This window comes from Corvus hawaiiensis, chromosome 6 (genome assembly GCF_020740725.1).
Source record: "Corvus hawaiiensis isolate bCorHaw1 chromosome 6, bCorHaw1.pri.cur, whole genome shotgun sequence".
Classification (NCBI taxonomy): Eukaryota; Metazoa; Chordata; class Aves; order Passeriformes; family Corvidae; genus Corvus; species Corvus hawaiiensis.
This window is the reverse complement of record NC_063218.1, coordinates 47,825,210-47,848,740: the sequence shown is the minus strand read 5'-3', so window position 1 is coordinate 47,848,740 and position 23,531 is coordinate 47,825,210. Positions and strand designations below refer to the sequence as shown.

The following is a 23,531-nucleotide window of genomic DNA, read 5'->3' as shown; positions in this document are numbered from 1 at the left end:
TCACTACTCGAGATATTCAGCTTTGGTCTACACTTAGATTCTGATTTCTACAAAGATATTACCTATGAAAAATTACACATCACCATTATTATTATCTATTCTTGACACCTAAAAGCTGTAATCAAGAACTAACCAGACATACCATGTACATGTAACCTTGCCTCAAATCTCAGTCCCAGGGAAACATACTCACTAGGGAGTTTCCTTCCTGGGTGTGACGGATTAGCACAATGTTGCCATATTTAAAAAACTGTATAAATTTATTTAAGACTTACATCTTTAAATTGTTTGCATTGAAGTTTTGCAATTACTTCAAAGAACTTAGGGTTAGGCCACCAAAATTAAAGGAAAATCAGTACATTAAAATGTTTGTATTACTCTTAGGATTTTAAAGTTAAACTAAAGTCTACCATTTTGCTAAATTCTGATTGTCAATGAGCAAGGAAGGGGAAAAGATGAGGAAAGTGGTTAATTTGTGGAAGTCACTATCAGCATCTGACTGTTAACTATTTGCAAATGACATCGATGGATAAAACTCGAAGACTGTTAATTGCAAATGTTTCCTTGCAATTTTCCTATCTTATGTGTATGATGGTTTGGGAAGCAGATTTGAAAGAAATAAAGTAAGATTCAACTCCCTCTTAAGCCATTAAGAATCTGAAGAGGCACCCTTAATTACCACATATTTAATAATGAAATGAAGAACAAGATTAGGTCTCGATTTCAGCTGGTGCAATGTGGAACACCATTAGAAAGATCTTGTGAAATCTGAGAACTTTTATTTGCTGCTGAATTCAATTCCTCATAGAACCGAATCTAAGCAGTGCAAAAAGTGAAATGTGCATTTGCTTTTTAAAGTATGTTCTCTTTCAATAATCTAAGGTGCTATTAGAAGCATAGGTAAGGACATTTAAAAAAATATGATTTCTATTTCAACATTTCCTTTTGAGCCTCAAATACGACCCGCCTTGATATTGTTATGATCTGCTGAAAATGCCACCTAATTGCTAAATCCCTTTGAAGACTATTTAATCTACTGCCTGTTAAGTAATAATGGTAAGAAACAGCAACTATGGGACAGATATTGTCAAACTTATTCTTTGATGTCGTCCTACTGAACTGTCAGAAATTAGAGAGAGATCAATTAATGAAATCAAGATTTAGTTTTACTGCACTGGATGCTTATTTGTGCACAAAACTGTTTCCACTGTACTTTTCCAGTACTTTTTGCAGTGGCATAAGAGTTCTCAGACCTCTGCTTCATTCCACTGGCAACCAGAAGTCCCAGTGCAGAAAGAAGGAAATGGATCTTCACTAGTCCCTGGGATTTTAAAGACACAGAGGAGACCACAAGAACAACTTATGCCAGTTTCAAAACAGGATAAAAATTGGCAGGAGCCCAAAATAGGTTTCAGAAATTAATTCAACCAAGCAAAGTGCTGGAAGCTTTACTAGACTATAAACTTAGGGCTGACAGTGTATCTTTATTCACAAGAATGACACAGAATCTTATGATGGAATTGCAATTTCAAATACTTGGAATACTGATGTTATCTTCATATAACTAAGAGTAAATCCACAGGTGTACCCATACCCTAAGACATGGAATATATCAATTTTTCATCTTATGAAGTCATGGGAAGCATGTAGAAATCCTCCAAAGACTCTGGGCCAGACATTTAGGTAACATGCACTGTCACAGCCCAACAGACTTTTTGATGAGGTCTAGACTTCTATTAAGCACTGCAGTCTTCAAGAGACTTAGCTGACCTTGTCAGGCACTAGTAATACTCACTTTTATCCCCAAAGAAGTTAACACGAAGAGGGAAGCCTCTGCCATTGCACTTAGATACTCTTACAACTTTGCAACAAATGTACTATCAAGCATGTGTTGTACTGGCTCAGTATTAGTTGAGTATCAGTATTTAGTTGACTGTATGCTTAAAAAGGGCATGCGGAAGTACCTTATTTATAGGGATTTGAATGTTCTTAACTTATCCTAGTCAGTCAGCTTCTTACTTTCCTTTTAGATTTGCTAGCCCTCAAATTTGTATAATTTATTTTCTCTGACTTCCTAATACGAGCTGTTCTGAGGCAAACAGAAGATAACCAGCGTGGTTTGGTGCTCTACTGTGACCTAATTGAAGGCAGCTGTGAAATGGCTCCTGATCATTTGGTCTGAAACCAGGCTGTATGCAGACCTCAGCTGGATATAGTGTTTTGTCATAGCAATGTTATTCTGTGTGCTTATGGGACTAAAAAAGGGAAGGGGCACAATGAGACCCCTGCTAACAGTGCAGGGAACATGTAGGAAAAATTCTCTGCTTGCATTTGTCAGTAACATTTCCCTCACCGCCCGTTAAAATTTACAAGCTGCCAAGGAAAAGCAAAACATCCCAGCTAAGAGCCACAGCTCTGGAGCAACAGATGTCGAAAAGCATCAAGCATGTGTGAGTGGATTAGACCAACAGATCTTGAAGCAGCACCACTTACCCTTGGACTGCTGAGAGGACTGGTGGAGAGCCCAGACGATGCTCCGCTGATTGACCGAGACCTGAATAGACACAACAAGGAAAACATCCCTCAGAAAACTCGGACAAGTAATAACCCTGAACACCAGCCACCACAGGCACAGGCATGAAGTGAGAAGGAGGAGGGAGGCTGTCACTGGAAAAGGACATAACTCTTTCCTTTTCTTTCCTTTCACTATTGCCATGTTTTTCAGTTGTCTCCCCCCCACAAATCAAAGAGATGCTGTTGCTCTGGGAGAATACTATAATCTCTTTTGATTAAGGCAGTTGCTACTTTCTTTTTGGTTATCAAGCACGTGGAAGCTACTAGGTCTGCTCTGTGCAAGTTGAACAGCTGAATTCAAAAGGATGGTGAAGACATTCATACTAGTGCTGAGATTTCTGTTTTGCACAGTGCTGGTGGTTACAAAATGAGACTTTCTCTGTCACAAGCAACATGGAAAAGCATCATGTGTACAAGACAGAAAGGCAGGGGGTTCTTCCAGATAATAATTAAAACCCCAAGTCTCCTTGACTCAAGCACACAGTCATTTCCTTTGTGATGACTTCCCACTGAAATCAAAGATCGCATTGGCTTAGCCCTTTCCAGCTTCTCACTGATGGATTTCCCATCTTTGCTCTTCAGTGAGACTTCTTGCTGCTGCATTAAACTAGCCAGGTCTTCTCTAGGGATAATGAGTTCTGCTTTTGTTGATGACTTTACTAATATCAAAATAACAGCTCAGGTGCCCTCAGAAAGAGGCCAGTCAAGGGAGAGTGAACTGTCCTATCTGCTGACAAGGTCACCTATACTGTTAAAGGTCTCATGTTCTCCAGCAAAGGTCACCAATGAAAAACGTCAGCTGCAGACAATAAAATGTGCAAATGTGCTATGCTAAACATGGTGGAAGAGCAGACAGGCCAGACTGCACAAACATTTCAGCAGAAGTAGTTTCTAGGAGGAGGGCTGCCCCACAGAAAAAAACCCCACACCTTATGTGTGACTGTGTATCAGTGAGCCCCAGGGGCAGCTGCTTTCTATTCTTTTTAAACAGAAAGAAAGTTGTCTTAAAGACTGAAACATCTCACAGGAGAGGATTTGGCTAAGAACCTATTTGCTCAAGAACCACCATGCAGCAATATGTCAGTATAGCAAACCTACCAATGCTTCCTACCTATGATAACCTACCTATAATAAGAGCCATGAAAGTAATTACTTGCCTTCAGGTAACAAACATGAAAAGGTGAAATTCCTGTAGAAAAGAGAGTGCCTGGGTGTATGTGTTTTAATGTGTCTATCTGTGTGTACACACATATATATTAAAAATTGATATGGGTCAGATACTTGATGTCAGCTTATACGTAAGAATATAAAACAAATTTAGACCATAAACTGTGTCAGTTTACTCTCTTCTGCTGTTGTAGAATAAAACAGAAAGAATGGTTTCTAAAATGGGTCTCCCAGACATATTAATAAATAAATTTGAGAAGAAGAATTCCTTAGAAAGTAAGCAAACTGCAAAAGAGGACTTATTTCCAAGGAAAAAGTAAGCTACAACTGAACACAATGGCAGGTTCTGTTTTCTCTACTTGTATCCTCTGCCCTGATGGTTTTCTTTGTCCAAACCAGAAGCCCACTCACAGCATGCTTTTTTGGCCAGATTAAATCTCAACTGGCACCATGAAAATCTGGGGCACTCATTCTATGCTTAGGTTTCTTTCTTGTACCCTGCTGCAATCTGCCCATCATAGTGCAGCAGTAAAAACTAGAGGCTCACTCTTGGCATTCTTTCACACTAGATTAAGCCTAAATTTGTACCATCAAGATCTGGGGCACTCATAAAGGTTTATGCAAAATAATTTTAAGGGAAGAACTGTCTGCTCCACTTTTGAAAGACTACTGTATGTGCCTTTCCTATAAGTGAAGTAGCTGACTGCACCACAGATGTGTCGTGCAGATGGGAAGGGCTTTCAGTTAAAATGTTCCCTGCATGAATCATCAAGAAAAGCTTCTTCCAAACCACGAATTACAAGAGGAATCTATAGATTACCTTGGACAAATGTGGAAGGCATTCAGGTGCCCAGAGATGCAGTTAAACACCATCTTAGAGTTAAAGGAGATGTTCCCATCAACTCTTAATTGTGGTGGGAAAGTCCTCTCTGACACTCACCTGAATTCCAGGATACTTCATTAAAAGTTCCACTTTGCTATTTCCTTTTTGCAATCAGGTGTTTCCAATAGTCCTGAATCTCCCTTCCCAACCCCACTGCCTCTTATTTTTTTACAAAAATGATCACACACATGGAGGGCAGAATATGGCAGTCCCCACCTCCCAACTCCCAGTTCTTTATTGGAAGCAATATTTGAAAAATAGTTGTTGTGTACTGTGCTTTCATCCAGCCTAGGAGCCTGAGGCAGGGGACATAAGAGAGAGTTAGTATGAAATCCTCCTGGAAATGCATTCAGTATCCACATGATTGCTATTGAACAAGATTTATTTCTGCTGCTGATTCACATGCAAAACATGTAAGAAGTAAAGTAGGCCCTATAGCAAGCTTCAGTTTGTCCACACTGGAAATTGTATATAGGAGCAGTGGAAAGAGTTTAAAGACGCCTGAGTTCAATTTAAGTGTCAGGGTGAAAAGAGAGCTGTATATTTTCAAAACTCTTCCTCCTTTACCAGAAAGTGGTGGTATGGGATATGACACCAAGACTGAGGAGATTTTCCTTGCATCTTCTTCAATTTAACAAAACTCCCATAATTTACCTTTACAGATGGGATATGATTCTCAAGCTGGCTATAAAATCTCAGTACCGTGACCTACCATGAGATTCCGTACTCCAGTACAAAAATGCTAACAAGCAAAAATGACAGGTTTGTCCCTCTCATCAAGATCATCTCAGCTGAGCAATGCTATAACTCAGTTTGTAAAAAAACCAACCACATGCACTGCTCCTGTATCTCAGAGTCAGGTGGACAGAACTGGGACAGGGCCAAAAGAAAGGAATGAAAACATTGCATTATGCTGAAATGCTGTAATGAAAGAACAGGAATTTAAATTTTTAGCCCTCTCACCAGAAAATGAAAGTTTGAGGCCCTATAGGCAGCACATTAGCATGGCAGACTCTTATGTGTGGAAAGAGGAGAAAAATACGACATCATCTCCATGGCTATGAACTAAATTTATTTAGTGGGAAGTATCTATTAGTGAGTAACCTCCTAAGAGTCTTTACAGGCATTAAATGTTACTGGAAGTATTAAATCTATAATTATTCCAATAACTTAATACTAAATGCAACAATCTAGGAAACTGTGAACACGGTGTGTGACTCATTTTGCTCTGTGTTCTGCACATTGTTTTGTATGCTTGTGCACTAAATGGAAATCATCAAAAGGTTGTTGAAAATACAAGCAGCAAAGTCAGTGCAGTTGCTCAGATAAAGAGCATTCCCTCAAACACAACTGCCAGATTTAGAGACCCAAGAAGAGACTGTTTAGTCCCTTACAAAGTGACAATCATTTCGACAAGCCAGGAGGGAGGAATTAAAAAACCCCAAAACATAAGGGAGGTAGACCCAAGGTTTAGGAGGGGGAAGATGCAGAGAGTACTCTAAACATAAGGTGGACACTGAGATCATTGGAGGCTACTCCTCCCATTCCACAGACTGACAATAATCTGGAGACAGCTGAGCTATGAAAGAGAGAGGCAAAGGACTGAAACGAAATGTGCGTGTGTGGGCTGTACTTTGTAGCTGTGATGATTTTATACCTTATTCAATCTAGTTGATAATTCAACGTACCACAGTTAATAGGTCCTTCATTTTAAAGCAATTTTTTACTCATTTTAGCCAGCTGCTGTCAAGAGGAAGCCATGACAGGCCCAATTCATGTCACACCAGTGTTCCCTTACTGGTGAAACTGAGGGGCTTGAAACCAGCTTCCAGCTGGTTTCAGAGAATGCAGAATTTCCTGAGAGGTGAAGGGCTAAAGCCTGACACTGCTGAGGTGCAGATGGAGAGAAACACGAGACAGGGGAGCGCAGCAGGCCTGGTAACCATACTACACGTGTAGCACATGTACAGAGTGTCTCTCCACCGCCCTTCTCTCAGATCTGTTCCCAAGTGCTTTTTTAAACAGTGCCCCTGCTAGGACACACCAGTAGAACATAAAGGCTTCACAGCATGAATTTAACATTTAGATCAGAATTGGCATTTGTTTCTTCTTTGAATAACCATCTCCTAGAACTTTTTCATACAATCAAAGGCGAGTTTGGTAACTTGTTGCAGTCCCAGCAGAACTTGCTTTCATAGCGCAGTTTTACCAGGATGCTGAATACAGCCTCTTAGCTGGTCAAGCTGGAGCCATGCTTCCAAGAAGGGGAGCCTGCAGCATGCATGCAGCGTGCAGTGACTTGTGTCCCTGGGTGAAATGCCTTAGAAATTTTGAATTGTAGTAGTAGTTTTGAAAGTCATTCCAGAAAATATCCCTCCAACCTCTTATTTGCTTCAAGCATAAATTGGGTGGAATTTGATACTCCTCTTTCCTTGCTCACTAAAAGCCAAAAAAATTTAAACTGAAACTTCAGGGTATGAGACCCCTGACAACGACCTGAATTAACATGCAATAGGTGAGCAGTCAGGCTGTATTAAACTTCATCACTCTTACTTTTGGGTGTCTGAAAGGTACAAACTGTGCTTCCTCACTCCCTGATTCAGGGAATATATATAGAATACCTTGGGTGTGCCACTGTCTTACCGTCCCAACCGTGCAAATAACACTGTGACAGCTCTTACTGGGAGTACTTATGTTTGAGTCAGAAGGTCTGCCCATGGTAATAACCACTTGCAAGATGAAGCCTTACAGAGAGTGCAGAGGAAGGAGGGCAGGTGTTGGTAACACACCTTTTCTCCCTTTCAGCCTATACAGTGGGTGATGTTGAACAGCACCACCCTCCTTAATTGGCCAATTATACTAAAGTTCCATTTATGAATGGTTTAGAAAGAATTAATAGATATTAAAGCATGCTACAAACATGGGAAGTAAATGCTACTGGTGCTAATTAGCTTTCTCAATATGTGTGTGTCCCTCTCAAGAAGTTTTTACTGTAGACTGTAATGATCTATTACAATGATTTTATCAAATCATTTATTAATATAATATTCTCCTTCTCTTAAGTATTTATAAATGGAACTTTAATTTGAACCGTGATTGCATTCTTAGTTGTACCCATACTGCCTTTATTGAAAATAAAGAGCTTTGAAGATATATCTGTCTCTAGGGCCATCTGTTCACCTCTTAAGAAAACATTCTAAAAAGAGAGGGAATACCCAGCATTTTTTTAATAACACGGATGGGACTCAGTTTCATTAAAAAAAAAAAAAAAAGAAAAAGGAAAAGAAGGAAACCAGATAAATTAGGATCCAAATTAACTGGAAAATACCAAACAGATACGAAAGTGCTAAACAGAGAATGGGTTTCATTCTCAGAAGGTGTCCTGGTATCTGCACAGTGTAGGAGGATAGTTTTCTGTGCCCACAGACATTGAAATAGAGGGACAAATAAGAGAACAAAAAAAGAACCCAAAAGTAAATTATATGGAGTGTGACTCCAACATAAAAGCACACAAACACACACAAAAGCACCAAAAATGCTTCTTCCCACATCTCTCTCTCTCTCTCCCTGCTGTAAAGCCTCAGTCACTGAAGTGTATCAGCCTGTATTGTATTTGGAAATTGGAAATGAAAAGTTTCTCTACAAAGTCACAACAGGTCCCACAACAGGAATAATCCAAAACTAGAGCTTACCCCAATGGATCAGCACTCGCCATCCTCGGAAAGGGAAAATGAAGAGAGAGGGAGAGAGAGAAAGAAAGAGAGAGGGGTGTGGAGGCAGGTGGAGAGAAGAGTAGGAAAAGCAGAGTGAAATACTGTTCGGAGAACTGAACGGTCATAATCATTGCCACCGGTACCTAAGTCTTTCCAGAGACCAGGAACACTAGGGGGACAGTTTCATTTACCAGACAACAACTTTTGTCCCACTCACATATTGCAGACACATCCAACTCTGGCACTAGGGAATCTGGAGAGGCACATACTAAGGCTGAAAAAAAAAAAAATTCCCAGCCAAATCCCAATTAAAGCAGTCAGCAGAGCAATGGGGTTCATACTTCATGCTGCACTTCTTTTCTGCCTCTTACATAAGGCACAGTTATATCACACTGTTATCAAGGAAATAGTTCTTTTTGTCCCCAGTTTGTTCAGTGCAGTGTCCCTCTGTCCCCCAAGCTGGCCTGGTAAGAAGTACTTTTTTTTTGCCACGAATGAACTGTGAAACGTATTGGTTATTAAAGCATGCATTTCTGAGCCAGCTTGGGAGCCCAGGGTACAAGATTGTAGCTCAAGCTGTGAATCTGCTTTGATACTACCTTATTAGTCATGATGGTCTTATAGTCAGGAATTCAGATCAGCTAGAACGTACCAGCTCAGCAACCCAGCACTTATCTCTGTGGATGCCATCTTGTGCTCCAGGATCTCATTTTTCATTTAAAATAAATTCAGTTTCTAGGTCTTGTAGGTTGCAAAGGAAATCTTTCAAATGTGAATGGAGAATAAATCAATGCTGTGCTGAATGGAGTCTGAAAAAGCAGGTCTAAAAGCAGACTGAATCTCTGGCACGTTGACTTTGAAGGCTAGTGACAATTGAAAACTTCAGTATTCTTAATTTTTATGTACTAACCAAAGCATTCAAAATGGAAATAGAATAGTCACGTTATTAAGTTTTCAAAGGTGCAGGTAAGCAAACTCAGGAAAGTGTCACCACTTTTTCACATTAACAAAGATTAGATTAGACATAAAAAACCAGTTTGGTGTTATTAAGCCAAATTATTTTCAAGTTGGATGCAACGCTTTTTTTTCTCTCTGTCATTTTCTCTCTCTCATTCCCTCCATTTTCAACACGAGGCTCCCAAGCTGCCAGAGCTACCTCTGGCTGGGCGAGAAAAATCCATTCTCCACAAGACAGAAATGCCAAATTTAATATATGCCCAGTAGATTTCACAGTTTACTGCTCAGTGCAACTAGCCATGCCTCCAGTTACATCAACATTGCAAGTGCTGGGCTGGGCCACCAAGGCAGTTTTGAGAACAGTTAAAATGAAAACGTAGTCAGAATAGGATGAAAAAGCTGTAGTGCTACGCATTGATAGAGAAGTGGAAAGAAGCATTACAGTAAGTTCTTTTTCATGTGTTTGAGTAACACTCCATTTATATTTCAGCCTGGAGTGCAAATTTGGGTAAGATCTAATTCATATATATACAAATACATGTATATATTTAGGAACAAACGCTGTCCTCAATTGTACCTGTACCAGTCTATCTACAGTGATGTAACTGAGAAGAGCAAATTGACACCCATTGTATATACTGGAACCTGTGTGTATATTTATACAGAAAATACACCCATATTCACACATGCAGAATAGTAAAATGTAAATAGAATGGGTGCAAGATGGTTCAATAATGTTTCTTTCAAGTCATTTTCCCAACAGGGAAGGCACTGAAGAGGTTAACAAAGAGAATGGAGAGCAAATTGACAACAGGGTAAAGAAAAGGGGAAATGAGGTTTAAAAAAAAATTAACAATCCCAGGACACAATAGACCCAGAAGCGCAGACATGTGCATTCCCTGTAATACTGAAGCAAGTGAACTACGGAGCTGCAGCAACCCAGATACAGAAGAAGAGAAGCACTGAAAGAGGGGGTGAAAGAAAGTCGGAAAGAAAAAGAAAAAGAAAAGGAAAAGAAAAAGAAAAAGAGAAAGGGACAGTGGCCTCAGCTACTAAGACAACCATGTGCATCTAGAGGGAAGGGACCCTTAAAGATGCAGTATTCCTTTAAAAAAGGTATCATAAAATTGGACAATTAAACACTGGCCAAAAATTTAATGGCCACCCTGATTATGTGACCCCATTTTGCTGGGGTTTTCTTTGCTGCCTATCCCTTCCTTTCATGTGGTTGTGCACAGATCTAGAATCCAGGTTCTCTCACATTCCCACCACTGAGGTCTTTCATTCGAGCTCTTAGAAGTGGGAGGGAGGTAAGATCACAGTGAATGTGATCCTCAAAAATTCAGCCTGGTCCTTGAATGAGCAGGACCATGGGTGATCTTCATGCAGTGCTCTAACCTTCTCCTCCTATTGTCTGAAAAATACCACCTTTGAGAGGAAACACAAAATGCCTACGTGGATTTAAGAAATTCCCACAGAAGATACTGAAGTGTCATTTCTTCTGCTCCTAACACAGCTGTAGCAGCTGCCAGAGAAGGACAGAGGGACAAGGAATGGTGCTTGGAACATCCACTGAAAGACTCCTCTCCTGTCACAGATAAAATTTCTGCATCTCTCTTACTGGACCTGATTTCTAATTACTGAGAAAAGCTCACCTTTGGAGTTACTTCAGGCTAACTTTTAATGCAAGAAGTGCCACATGTTCAAGAGCAGAACTTACATATAGGGAGTATCAGAGAAAGGAACAGGAATTTCCATGTCTATGCTAACAGTCCAGGAAAGTGCAGCCACTAAAGGCTGTATAACCACAACTTCTTCATGGCTGTGGAACTACAAGGATGCTAACAGTTCAGGTCCAATCCAATGCTTGTTGGTATTTTGGCATCTTAAAAAGGGTGCTTTACACACCACATGAGGCACAATCTCTCCTGCAGATGCACGATGTTCCTCACTGTGGCAGGTTCAGGACTTGAAACACTGACCACAAAAGACTGTCTCAGACCGCAAAAGGCCCAAACAGTCCCTCACACATCCTGAAAATCTCCTGAGACTTAAAGGCCACATTTATCTTCATATAAAAGATTTCTATGAAAAGGGGAAATGGAAATAATAACAGTTTGTCAAGTCCACTGGTTCCTTTAAGGAAGCCACTGCTTCTCCCTTTTTGAATCATATGCCACACCCGTAACCTTCAGGTAAGCTAAGTGTTTGTCCAAAATATGTAAGGATTACATTTTGATGAAGAGTTATCCTTTGGGATGCCAGTTTTCAACACAGAGAAAAATTCTCTTCCTCTGAGACCAAAATTTTAGAAACAACGTGTACACTAAAAGCCTTCACAAAAGTCTAAACTTTTTTTTTATGTTCATGGACCCACATAAGTCCACTTAAACTCATTAAATGTGCTGGCCTGCCTGTCTTCCATTGTGCCTCTGTTGACAGTTGGGAGTTAACCTTTTTGTTGTTCCTCAGCATCTGTCACTTGAACTGCTAGATTAGAATAATCCTCCAAAAATCCTGTTTTCAATCACATTTTCCTCTTGTGTCCTCTGGGTAGTCTTAAAGAGTTTGTCTCTTACCAGAGGTCCTTAATATTTTGTCTATCAGACTGAATTTCCAAAGTTTCCTACCACTGTTGTCACTGACTCAATTGTGTTGCTGTTTCCAATACTGGGAGTGGAACATTCTGGGCTTTCCTAGTGTTTTATATTCCAATCCTTCCCAAAGAAGTCTTACCAAATACATCTTCTACCCTGGACAGAACTTCTACTCATGGCAGAACTGAACCAGAAATAACAGTAGGACGAAAATTTAGTGGGGAAATCATTGGTACAGTCCCAGGCTGCATTGGGGATAGCCTCAAATGAATGGTACTGGACAAAAACATACATAGTGTGGAGCTGTAAACACCCCACCCTCTTTGCTTCTCTCTAAAGAGAAAAGAGAGAACAGCTCTGTCCCCACACAGAGAAGGTAAGTACTGCATCTTTAAGGTCTCAGCAGTGAGGTAGAGGAGAGGAACATATTGTCAGTGTTTATACCTTTCTTCTTTGTTGAATTTGGGATTGGCTTCAGAGATATCCAGGCTTTTACTGAACATTGTTTTACTATGGCAGAACAAAGCGAGAAAACACAGTTACTAGTGTGGACATTTTTATAAAAGAGAGTCACCTGTAGCAAAGCTGGACACCCAGCCCCCCAACCCATCCTCCCCTTTTTAAGCAATGCTCTGAAAAAACCTTTCTTTTATTTTACAGTCATGGCTCACGCCTACACAGTGCTCAGGTTCATCATCTTCCCCTGACTTCTGAGGTCTAAAATGAGTTCCCCCATGCATACTTGTAAACTCTGCTCTCCTTTATCCAATTTAAAACCCAGGTACCATCTACTTTGTCACACTGTCCAGGGAAAACAGAACATGCCTGAAGGCATTAATTGCAAAGCATTCGTTACTCACAACTTTTCCAGCAGACCTCAACACTAAGCACACTCTTGGAAAAGGTTAAAATCAGACCATAGAGCCTCTTAGAGGAACAGTAACCCATTTTGTATTCTAATTTGTAGGGTCCATTACCACTTAACTCCCAACTCTCTTCCCTATACTCAGTGTATAGAGAAATGCCCTTCTTTTTCATCTTGGGTCTGAATCCCTGCAGCTTAGAAGTGAAATTCCCTGTACTTTGCTAAAAGGGCAGCTCTCTGTAATATATTTCACTGGTAATATGCTTCACTGTTTCACAGAACACTGCTTCCTAATGGTAGCTGATCTCTCATGCAAGCTCTCCACTTCAAAAACTAGAAGAAAATGAATAGTTAATGAAGCCCATTTTAGAATGGTTTTTGGACTCTCACAGCAAAGCTGCTGAAAATTTCTGGCATATCCCCTCCGGATTCTAGCTCCCATGGAATTCTTCCTAGTCTGTGTGATTTTAGCACAAGGGACAAATTAGCTGATGTTAAACTAAGCTCAGAACCTACTTCTTTTCTTTTGACATTCAATGAAATACCAGATAGTCTGAGAGGTGGGGATACCAGCACAGCAGAAATAATTAAGATGTAATTATGAACCTGTTTAGTTGACAACTAGCAGGGAAGCCCAAGAATTAACTAAACTTAGTCACCAGTTTTAGAGGGGCTAGAGTTTGTGCATACCAACTTTGCCATTTACAAAGATCAGTTAGAGAATACTTGGAGAGGTTGGCACAAGAATTTCAAGGAGCCTGTAAGCTCCACAAGCAGCTTTTGTGCTGAGTTCCCCTTGCCCATTATTCAAAACCAAGTCACTGAAGGACTGTGTTTTTCACTTAATACTTTCTCAGCCTGTAGGGCTGGAGGCTGCCAAGTTTTAAATTTCAGTGGAAAGATATGCCCTAAACAAGCCAAGACCAGACACTTGTAGGGCCCCCACATGGTTACCAAAAGCACAGCTCATGATACAGACACGTAAACCAGAGGTTGTAACATAAATCCTCTTTATGCAAGCAAACATCTGTTTACTACTGGGAAAGAGGACAGTAGGAATAAATCACAATACACTTGGGAGTGTTTTGTCCACTGGTTAGAAGTGTATCTTTGCCAGGTCAAGAAAGAAGCAATGGCGCTGTGTCTCCAGATGTTTACACAAGTCACCTGTGTCTGAACAGGAGACCTGATTCCATGGTCCATCTTCCTAGTATTGTAGGATAAAAGCACTCAATAGTTGTCTCTTGAGACCAAAAAAAAAAAAAAAGTAATTCTTAAAAAAGCATTTGCCTTGGGGATCTAAACCCTACTGCTGTAAAATCCGCTGTCAGTGGGTCATTTCATGGAATATAATATGCAACTAGCCATTAAAAATCCCCATTCTTGGTGGAAGGCACTTGTCACTTTGTTACTGATTGTTCTGACAGATGGTGCCCCATCAGCAATGCATCGTCCCCAGACACTCCCCATGCAGTGGGGTTCGTTAATGAAGCCAGTTCATGTTATAAATGACTCTGCTGCCAGCAACACAAAATGTGCCGTTGTCATCTCTGGATGCGGATGGGATGAATTATGGAAGCTCACACGTGGAGTAAAATAACATTGTCCCTTTAACCCCTTCGAAAACAAGCACTACCATGCCCATCATCATCAATCATGGTGTTATTACATCCCTTTCTCCACCCTTAACCACACTTTTATGTCCATTCCTGACTTGTGGTATGCATTGCCCCATATCTCTTTTGTGCCTGCAGGTTTTGCTTCCTCCTTAAGCCAAAGCCCTTCTTTACTGATCTGCAGCCTGGATGTATGTCTGCTCTGAACTCATCCCAGCCCTTTTGACTTCAACTGTTCCCTCATGTGCAGAATCGAGTGAAACATTTAAAAGCAAAAGAAAGACTTTGGATAGCAAGGCACAGCTTTGCCTCTTCAGGCTTCTGAATCCAAAGTCAAAGTTCAGAGCCGGAAGAAAAGGTTTCAGCTCTCAGAAAATGCTATGATCAATTTAATGCCTCCTGTTTGTTCCATCCAGTTGGACGCTCCCTGTAAAGGAGCCTTTGGGGCGGGGGAAAGTGATTTGCCTCCACCTGGCTCTGGGAGCCTCATGTCCCCTGCATCTCCCAGGCAGCAGAGTAAGCACTGCAGGCAGAACAAGGAGTCAAGTGTTGTGCTCATCTTTCCTCCTTTGAGGCCTGTGAGGAGCACTGAGCACACCCTGTCCTGAACACTCCCTTCATCCACACCTCACACCAAAGGAAATCACATATTCGAGACAGGTTTCCAACCTACACTGTGATAAGAAGTGTTTATGGCAGTCTCAAGGCCACATATCCAGTCTGAAGTAAGTCCTAGCAGATTCTGGAAATCACCACTCTTTCTTCACTGCAGATAGAACTGTAACAATTGCCAGGACAAGTTTCCAGCAATTCTAGGGCCTCTGGAATATCTATGAAATTATTTCATGTTCTTCACCCAGTTCTCAGTCAGCAAAGGGAGCTTCTGGGCACAGCAGGCTTATTATAACAGATCTTAAGAGCTGAACAAATAAAAATTCATGCCAAAGCTGAAACAGAAGTTACAGCATCATCATCATCATCATTCATATATGGGAAGTGTTCTTTTATACTGATTGATTAATGCAAGTGTGAAACCAAATGTATGTGCTTCCTTTAGGCTAGTCATAGGGACTGAGGAAGCAACTTCGTGGTTCACATAAGTGAATTTCCACAGTTCACTTACTCTCCCAGAACTTGCCTTGAGGAGACACCATTTTCCTCTGCTGTTTCTCCACAAGACTGACACTTTCTTTGATGGAAAAGAGGCAAATTATACATATTCCATCACTTTACAAGAATGTGGTGATTTATGTGGGTCAGATGCATGCTGGCTCTGACAGCACATTTTGAAGGCATCTACAGATGCCTGGACAGTCCTTTTCAGATTCAAGTTGTTTTGATGACATGGAGCATGGTGTTCATTTAACTTCAGGTGCCCAAAACCTAGGAACCTAATCCAAGATAGTCACCTAGATTCCTGTTGTAGGCTCTGGAGACAGAGAAGAACAAGCAGAGGGTGATTTATCCTGTTGACAGGACGCATGTATCTGAGACCTCCCAAAGCCCTCCAGTGTCCCCATTGCCCAGTTAGCCTGTATCACAAGCTTAGACTGCATGCCCATGTCCTCAACAATTAAAAAGAGGTGAGATGACTCTTGTCCAGAGGACATGGTGACTTCCTGAGGAATAGCTGCAAGCAAACAGAACCCTTAAGCCTCTGGCAGGACTTCTGGTTCTGTGTGCACAAGCATTGCTGGCTGCCAGATCATGTTGCAAATGTGATTGGAAGCTGTAATGAGTGCTGGTATGAACAGAAAAGTTCCGCAGCTCCTTTGTATGTGTAACACAAAAGGGGAGAGCAGACCCAGGCAGGCAGGGCTCGTGAAGGCAGGGTGAAGCAGAGACCCACCTCTGTCCATGTTGTGCCATTTCAATAGCTCTGCGAGCAGGAACTGGGGATCCGCCATCCGTCACACTGAGAACCTCCATCGACTTCCTCTCTGGCCGCCGCTTCCCATGCCTGTTCAGCATTGGGGAGTCCACACGCTTCCTGGGGGGATCTGTACAGAAAGAAAATGCTGTCAGCTGAATTTAGTCATGACTCACCTCACACAGGTTAGTTAAATCCTCTCTCAGCAATTTCACTCTCACACCTCCCCTACAAAGACATATCTCTTCATGATGGAGGTGAACATCTGCAGTCTCTCCCTTCCTCCAAATTTGCAAGCATTAAAACATGCAATCCACCTACAGAGAGAGAAAGAGCCCTGCCACTGCCCTGAAGATATTATGAGCACTGTAAAATAAAGGTACAACTATACCACAGCTTGCAGAAATTAGCTTACAAAGCCGATAACAGTAACAGCAAGATGATACAAGATGACAGCATGGGCTATAGCACAAGCTGTTAGGCAGAGCATAAGCCATCTAGGGATCCTGTCTATGTACTCAGGTTGCTAGAGCTTGCCTTCCATGTCCCTGCCAGCCAGATTAAATGTGACACAGGGACATGAGTACACTCTAAACTCAGAATTGCATTCTGCTCTGAAAATGTACCCTTTTTTTGCATCTTTAAGATTAGATTTCAGGTTTTTCCTGCTGATTTATATTTTTCCTCCTTCAGCATTACAAATTAAACATGCTTGTCTACCTGAAATGAATCCTCAGTGAGAGCCACACCATACAGCTTTTACTACTATAGTAAATGAGATGCTTTACACTTTTTATTGTGTAACAATTCTATGAGGTATTAAAGTGCTACTTTAGCTTTGCAGAGTGAAAACAGAGGTATAAGAATGGGAGATTTAAAGGCAATTCATTCCTAAAGATGTTGACATTTACTGAGATTCTGAGGAGCACTTTAATTGTTCTGAAAAGAGTCTTCAGATACAAAAATGCATTGCAGAAGGTGACTTGCCAAATCATACACACCTCCCTGGTGAAGCAGGGAACCAAATACAGACCTGCTGAGATGTTTCATTGCTAGCATCTCTCATGGCATCAAAACAGTATAAAGGAGAAAGGCAGAAAAAAAAACACAGAAGGATTTTCTTTCCTTTGGTTGGGCTATTTCATTTCCCTGCCTCTATTTATAGACACATTTTTAATTTTAGTCGAGAGTGACCACTTGTAAAAGAAGGCATCCTTCACCCCTGCTGTTAGAAAGAAGCTCACAGTGCCCAGTCCTTAAGGCTTCTTCTTCTGCCAGGACTCCTGTGCAAAACCAGAAATACCACACTTGACAATTCTACCTCTACTGCCTGGTCTTTATTATCCTGCCCTCCTCACACCCACCATGTAATCGTTTCTTCTCTCTCTTTAACATCATGTATTTTAGAACAAGATCTCTTTAAGGCAGAGCTTATCCTTGAAACAATGAGCATAAGCAAAGATGGTTCAATGCAAATGGATTAGTGGTAACAACTGACCCCATTACAGTATAACCCAAGTATTCTTTGTGTTGGCAGTAATAATGTTCCTCTTAAAAATTAATTAGAAAAAAAGTGTAGTTGTATCTCGATCCATTTGAAACTCTGTCCAGTAATAAAAAGATAGTAGAAAATGGTATAGGCAATGACATCCAGGTAAGAAAGATAAAAAGTGCATAAAGGGAGATAAACCAAATGAAGCATTTATACTGCGTGACTTCAGCTGCATATGTGTTAAGTGGTCAAAAGTAAACTGGCACAAGGTTTAGGTATTTCAAACTCCTGCTTCTTCAAGCAAGTTCAAAATATGAGAAAGAATTCATGCTACAGAACAACTGCTGGTTCAGAAGTGTATCTACAGCACAGTAACACACATAACAACGATGTTCAGAGTGTACATATAACACAAAATGGATACGAGTTTTGTAGCCGGATATCAGACAAAAAAGGAAAGTAAAATAGTGCAGTTTAAAAGAAAGGAAGAAGGAATATGAAAAAAGCATCAAATGTCAAAAGAATGGTGATGACTAAGCTGAAACAATAGAAGCTAAACAAGAAAGATGGAAAAAGACAAGAAAAATATTTTATGAACAGGTATTTTAAAAGTCAATTTGATCCACGCCTGCTCAAAACAGAAATGGAAATTCAGCCAAGTGACATTTACAAAAGTGACAGACCACTTCTTTTAAAGTCGGACTTTAAAAGACAGCAAACAAGAAATGTGAAGAGGAATTAGCTAAAAACTTGACTGACAGTGTTTTGTACAGCCATCTGAAAGAGAAAACCTGAGAGAAGGACATTAGCCAGAGGGGCCATGAGGGAATCAACAGAACAATTGAGGAGGAGAAGGATATCTCTAACAAGCTAAATGATTCTTTTATATCAGTCCTTGCTGCTTAATATGCTGGAAGATATTGATTTCTAATCTATATTTTAAGCTATCAAAGACAGAGAATAAACAAAAAGAGCAGTGCTGAAACACACCTATAAATTCAGGAACAGCAATTCACAAAAGCTGGATGGAAAACACATCCAAAGCTTGCATTAATGTGATTGAGCTTCTAATAAAGGTATTTGATGCCTATTTAAAATTGGCTACAATCCTACACTATACCTGGCCGAGAGTAGCAAGTATTGTACATATTTTTTACAAGGGTCTGATTAAGAAATGACAGGGCATCATCACTGTCAAGTCTAAAGATACCAAAGAAATAGTTAAATACACACCTATCCTGTCAAAAAGACTAAAGTGGAGCCATACAAAAGCTGTAGAAGATTTTGCAGAAGCTCAGGAACTAAAAGTAGGAAAACCTCTAGTATTTGCCCTTCTCTTCTTTGACTTTCTGGACATGGTGAAAAAAAATCAAGTCGTAGTCCAGTGACAGTGACAGCATTAAGGATTTATTTTCCTTTTATTTCACATCAGAAAAGCAAAGCCGTTCCTAAGGATTTTTACATAACAAGATAGAATCATATAGGTAATGATCCAATTATAAATCCACCTTCTCATGGAAGGTGGGAAATAAAGTTTGGATGAGGCACCTATATCCTGTATCTCTGTTCTGGCCCAAATTCTTGTTCTCTGGTTCATTAAGAAACTTCACCCCACAAAATCCTTTTTCTCAAGGAGACATTAGTTGACATTCATTCCTTTCACTGAGAAGTTTCTCATTCCTATGTTTTCAAGTAAAGAAAATGGAGCTGCACGTGAAAAATGTTGGAAGTGGCCCCTCCTTGGCCCTTTGAAGAAACTTCATACAGCTGAAACAGATAAAAGGGACACCAGAAGAAAGGGCAAGCTGTAGCTGGCCATGTTTTTACCTGCATCCATCCTTTCTGCCAACAAAGAGGAAAAAAACAAAATACTCTCAGATGCTTTTTTATATCTGGCAAGAGCTCAGACAATGCACAACTCTCACGAACATGGTTTCTTCAAGCTGCTATTATTAAACTGTTACTTTTTCTCTGCTTTTCTTTGTGCAAGGCCATTGCTAATGGCTAATGATGAGATATTCATCAGACACATGACTGCTCCTAATTAAACCTTGCCCCATGTTCTCACAGATACCGCTGGGAACAGAGGACGTGGAAACCCCCTGTGGAAGAGGAAATACAACATACAAACACTCAAAGAATAATGCTCAAATGTGCTGGTAAGGCACATAGGTACAGTCAGTGTTTCTCTGTTAGGAAACATTTTCACTCCTTGTACAAAAAATACAAGAGTGGAGCACAGTATTTCAGTTCAAACCATGAAAATATTTTGGCATGTGGAAGAGATATATGATGCACCTAGGGCATAGCTACATATTCACTTACATGCTGGGTTTGAAGATTCTAGAGTCATCTTGTTTCTTTTCTTATGACAAAAGCACTTCTAAAACAAGATGATGCTGTCCTTACATGGCAGGATAATCTGTCTGAGTCAAAAGCTGATTACCAAAGTGCTAGATGACAAACTGCAACGAGCAAGGGGCTTTTGACCACAGGACCTGCAGCTGGCACACCTACCCATCTTCATCAGGACCCCTGCTAACCTGCTCTCTGTAGCTCCATCCAGGCAGGAGTTTAAAAATTGCTGTGTTAACTAAGAATTTTCCTCTCTTCTCCCACAGATGAAATTTCCCTGCAAAATTATAGGGCCTGGAGCCTGGAACTTGGATAGGTTAATAATTCTATGAAGCATTAACAAATGCAGTGCAATATAGCACTGCCCTGAAAGCTTGTGAGATTCCAGGCTTTCCGGCAAAAATAAAGGGCACTTTGCTTCTAATCTTCAAAGTGCTGAAGTACAATACCTGAAAATCACCTCACTTCTATGGAAAATTCTGTTTCAGATCATTGCTAGAAGTGACTAATACTTTATTAAACTTTTGTCGCCCTGCATGTCAAGAGTCTCTTATGTAGTTAGCTCCCTGGGGAGCAGTTTTCCTGTTGTCTGGATTAGTGGTGATCAGCAGCATCCTAAAATATCAATGAATAAATAGGAATAAAGTGGTATCACAAGAACTTAGTAAGATGTATAATCTTACTGTGCATTAAGCTTTTAAAATCTAAGTCTAAAAACATGGGAGTTTGACTTATGTACTATAAACAGCTAAGTTATATGATTCATACTTTCAACAGTGCATGTATTCACTTACAGAGAAGAGAATGTGCACATATATAACTGCAGAGGGATGCAGCTACACAGCTTCTCATGAACTGAAGTCCATGAGCAGCCGTTCTGCAACACTACATGGAGACTTGTAACTAGAAAATTCTGATACTAGATTATACCGCTACTAAACCTCGTCTGCCTGCATAGAGCCAGCCTGTGGGTTCACAGCACATTTTTTAAGATCCCATTCAAGGCCTGCTTAGATGTTTCTGCACTGTGAGACAGACGTGTCTCCAAAGATGAAGCCTTCAAGTTTAACCACAGAACAGACCTGCCTGCCCCAGGCTGAGGATTCTCACCAGTGCTGTGTATACTGTTTCAGTGGGAAGGTAACAGTGACGCTACGGTTTGGGTTTAAATTAAAATAAAATTTAAATTTAAAAAAAGGTGAAGAGGAATTAGTTCAGATGGGTTCATGGTGACTGAGGTCATATATGCAGTACCTATTTCATTTCTAGGGGGAAGATCCTCATCTTCATGACTAGGATACCTCTCCTTCCGGTCAAGCAGAAGAAAATAAATCATTTTTTCTTGGTTTTCTCTGAAAAAAAAAAGAAGAAAAAAAATTTTTATATTTGGAAAGAAAAAAAGGTCAACATGTACATAAAACCTTCTCATCAAACGAACAGTCACAGTTATTCTAAATAAGTTGGAAATGGTCATGTACATGACAGCTAGATACACAACCCACAAAGCTTTTGAGACCCTTGCTGTCTCTAACAAGTGAGGAAAGGACATAAGGTTCCCATGTTACACACATGGAACAGAGGCACAGGACAGCTGAGGTAATGTGTCCCCAGGAAGTCCAAACCAAGAGTGGCAGCCAGACAGGTCTCCTGAGCCTCTAACTGCTCTTTCTACTACATGTCCTCTTAACACCTCAGGACATACACCAGCTCTTAGGCACAGGCTTGAAATAAATAAAAATTTGCCAACAAAGGCATATCCAACAAAAATATCAGCAATGATACCTCCCCATGTGGACTGTACAACCCATGTTTTAATGAAGTGACCTGGCCTGGCAGCTAGGGAAGAAACAGCACAATGCCTCCACTGCTGGTCAGGCCATGAGCTTCTGACCCACGGAGCAAGAAAGGCTCAGGGCTTGCTCCCAACACCTCACCAGCAAATGAGCAGCCAGAGGGTGAGAAGTTCTTACCAGTCACTCAGAGAGAGAGAGACATCAGGTAAAGTGCTCTCTACCTCTCCCCAGGCTCATAAGCATCCCAGCCCCTGGACACCCAACTGATATGAAGACTGAGCAAGTGCTTACTCTTCCGACAACAAGTCCTGTAAGAGTTTATTTCGGTCACGGAAGCAGCCTAACGAGTGCATGCTATCTAACACATCTGGATCAATATCCTCCAAGGAAGGGAGAGAACGAATCTGCACCTTTCGAGGGATTGGTTGCTCTGGTTCTGGCTCATTCTTACCCCCTCTGCAGAGGAAAGAAGATGAGAGAGAGAAAGGGGGAGGGAAAGGAGAGAAAAGAAACATGAGTCACAAATGAACCCATACTCTGAAACACAGCCTGCAGCAACAGATGGAAATAGCTTGCTAAATTCCCACTGAGAGACCACAGCTTCCAACCAGACAGATATTCTTCTCATAAGAAACTGTCATGAAGGCTAAGATTGACCAGCAGGTTGTGGATTTGGGTCTTTAATGAGAAATGCCTGTGTTCAGTCAGCAAGGCAATAGGAACTTCACTTACCAGTGCCATTGTAATAGAAGCAGCTGTTCAGCATCCTAATGCCAAACATTTACAACACACAACGTGCTTTTAGAGATGTTGTCTCATCAGCTGGCCAGACCTCAGACTACGAGGCTGAAAAGTGCAAGCCGAATGATTCCCTTTCGAAGAAGGAGCTCTGAACAAACCACCACTATTTCTCACCAATTCTGATTACCACCGACACTGCAGCAGCTTCTTCCATTAATGGTTCCAATGTGATTAAGAGGTCTCAGTGCTCAGGCTCCCACTTGACACACTTTAAAGAGTTTTGGAGGAAACCAGGCTACTTAATTACATGCCCAAACATGACAATCTCTGCTTCTCTTAAGAGATGGAAATTCGAAAATTTTGGCTCAAGTGCGATGCCCGAGGTCAGTGGCAGATCTCGGAACACACCATTAGCAGTAGAACATATTACTCTTTCAAATGTAGTTAACACAGGCTTTCTGCACAATTATCTCATCCCATTCGCTAGGCTCAGGAAATATTGATTATTCATTGCAATTAAAGGCCCTGACTGTAAGAAACAGGTCAAGGTGTCAGGGTATCTATAACTGACTAATGATATATATTGCAGACATCCTGAATATCCTTTGATTTTATTTCAGTAGGCAATGAGCAATTCATATAAATTCTATCCACCCAAAGAGGTGGGTTTGGTGGTGGTGCTGGTGTTTTGGTTGGAGAAACTGTCTACTCTGAATCTGCTATTTCTCAATGGATACTTTGTGTGATGTCCAAGTTTCCCTGCTCCAGTGAGGTGCTGCCCTTCTTTTATGTGATGCAAATGTCTGACTGCTGGGTCCAGGCTCCCAGCGTGGGCAACAGGATTCAGGAATATTTAAACTCCATCAGATGTCACCATTTGCTGTTTATAGAGCTGTGTTTGGACTAGA

At 40.8% G+C, this 23,531-nt stretch overlaps 1 protein-coding gene across 15 annotated transcripts in view; it reads right to left on the bottom strand.

Moving 5' to 3' along the window:
- BRSK2 (BR serine/threonine kinase 2) overlaps positions 1-23,531 on the bottom strand; it is a 311,051-nt gene that overhangs the window by 34,292 nt on the left and 253,228 nt on the right. For 8 of the 15 annotated variants that reach the window (XM_048306081.1, XM_048306083.1, XM_048306084.1 and 5 more), the window contains exons 10-15: positions 22,174-22,338; positions 21,344-21,441; positions 16,222-16,372; positions 12,336-12,401; positions 8,317-8,340; positions 2,494-2,554 (exon numbers count right to left, since the gene is read on the bottom strand). In XM_048306081.1, the coding sequence (XP_048162038.1) occupies positions 2,494-2,554; positions 8,317-8,340; positions 12,336-12,401; positions 16,222-16,372; positions 21,344-21,441; positions 22,174-22,338 (565 nt within the window). The remainder of the gene's footprint in view (positions 1-2,493; positions 2,555-8,316; positions 8,341-12,335; positions 12,402-16,221; positions 16,373-21,343; positions 21,442-22,173; positions 22,339-23,531) is intronic. The other 7 variants (XM_048306085.1, XM_048306090.1, XM_048306095.1 and 4 more) reach the window with 2 other exon arrangements.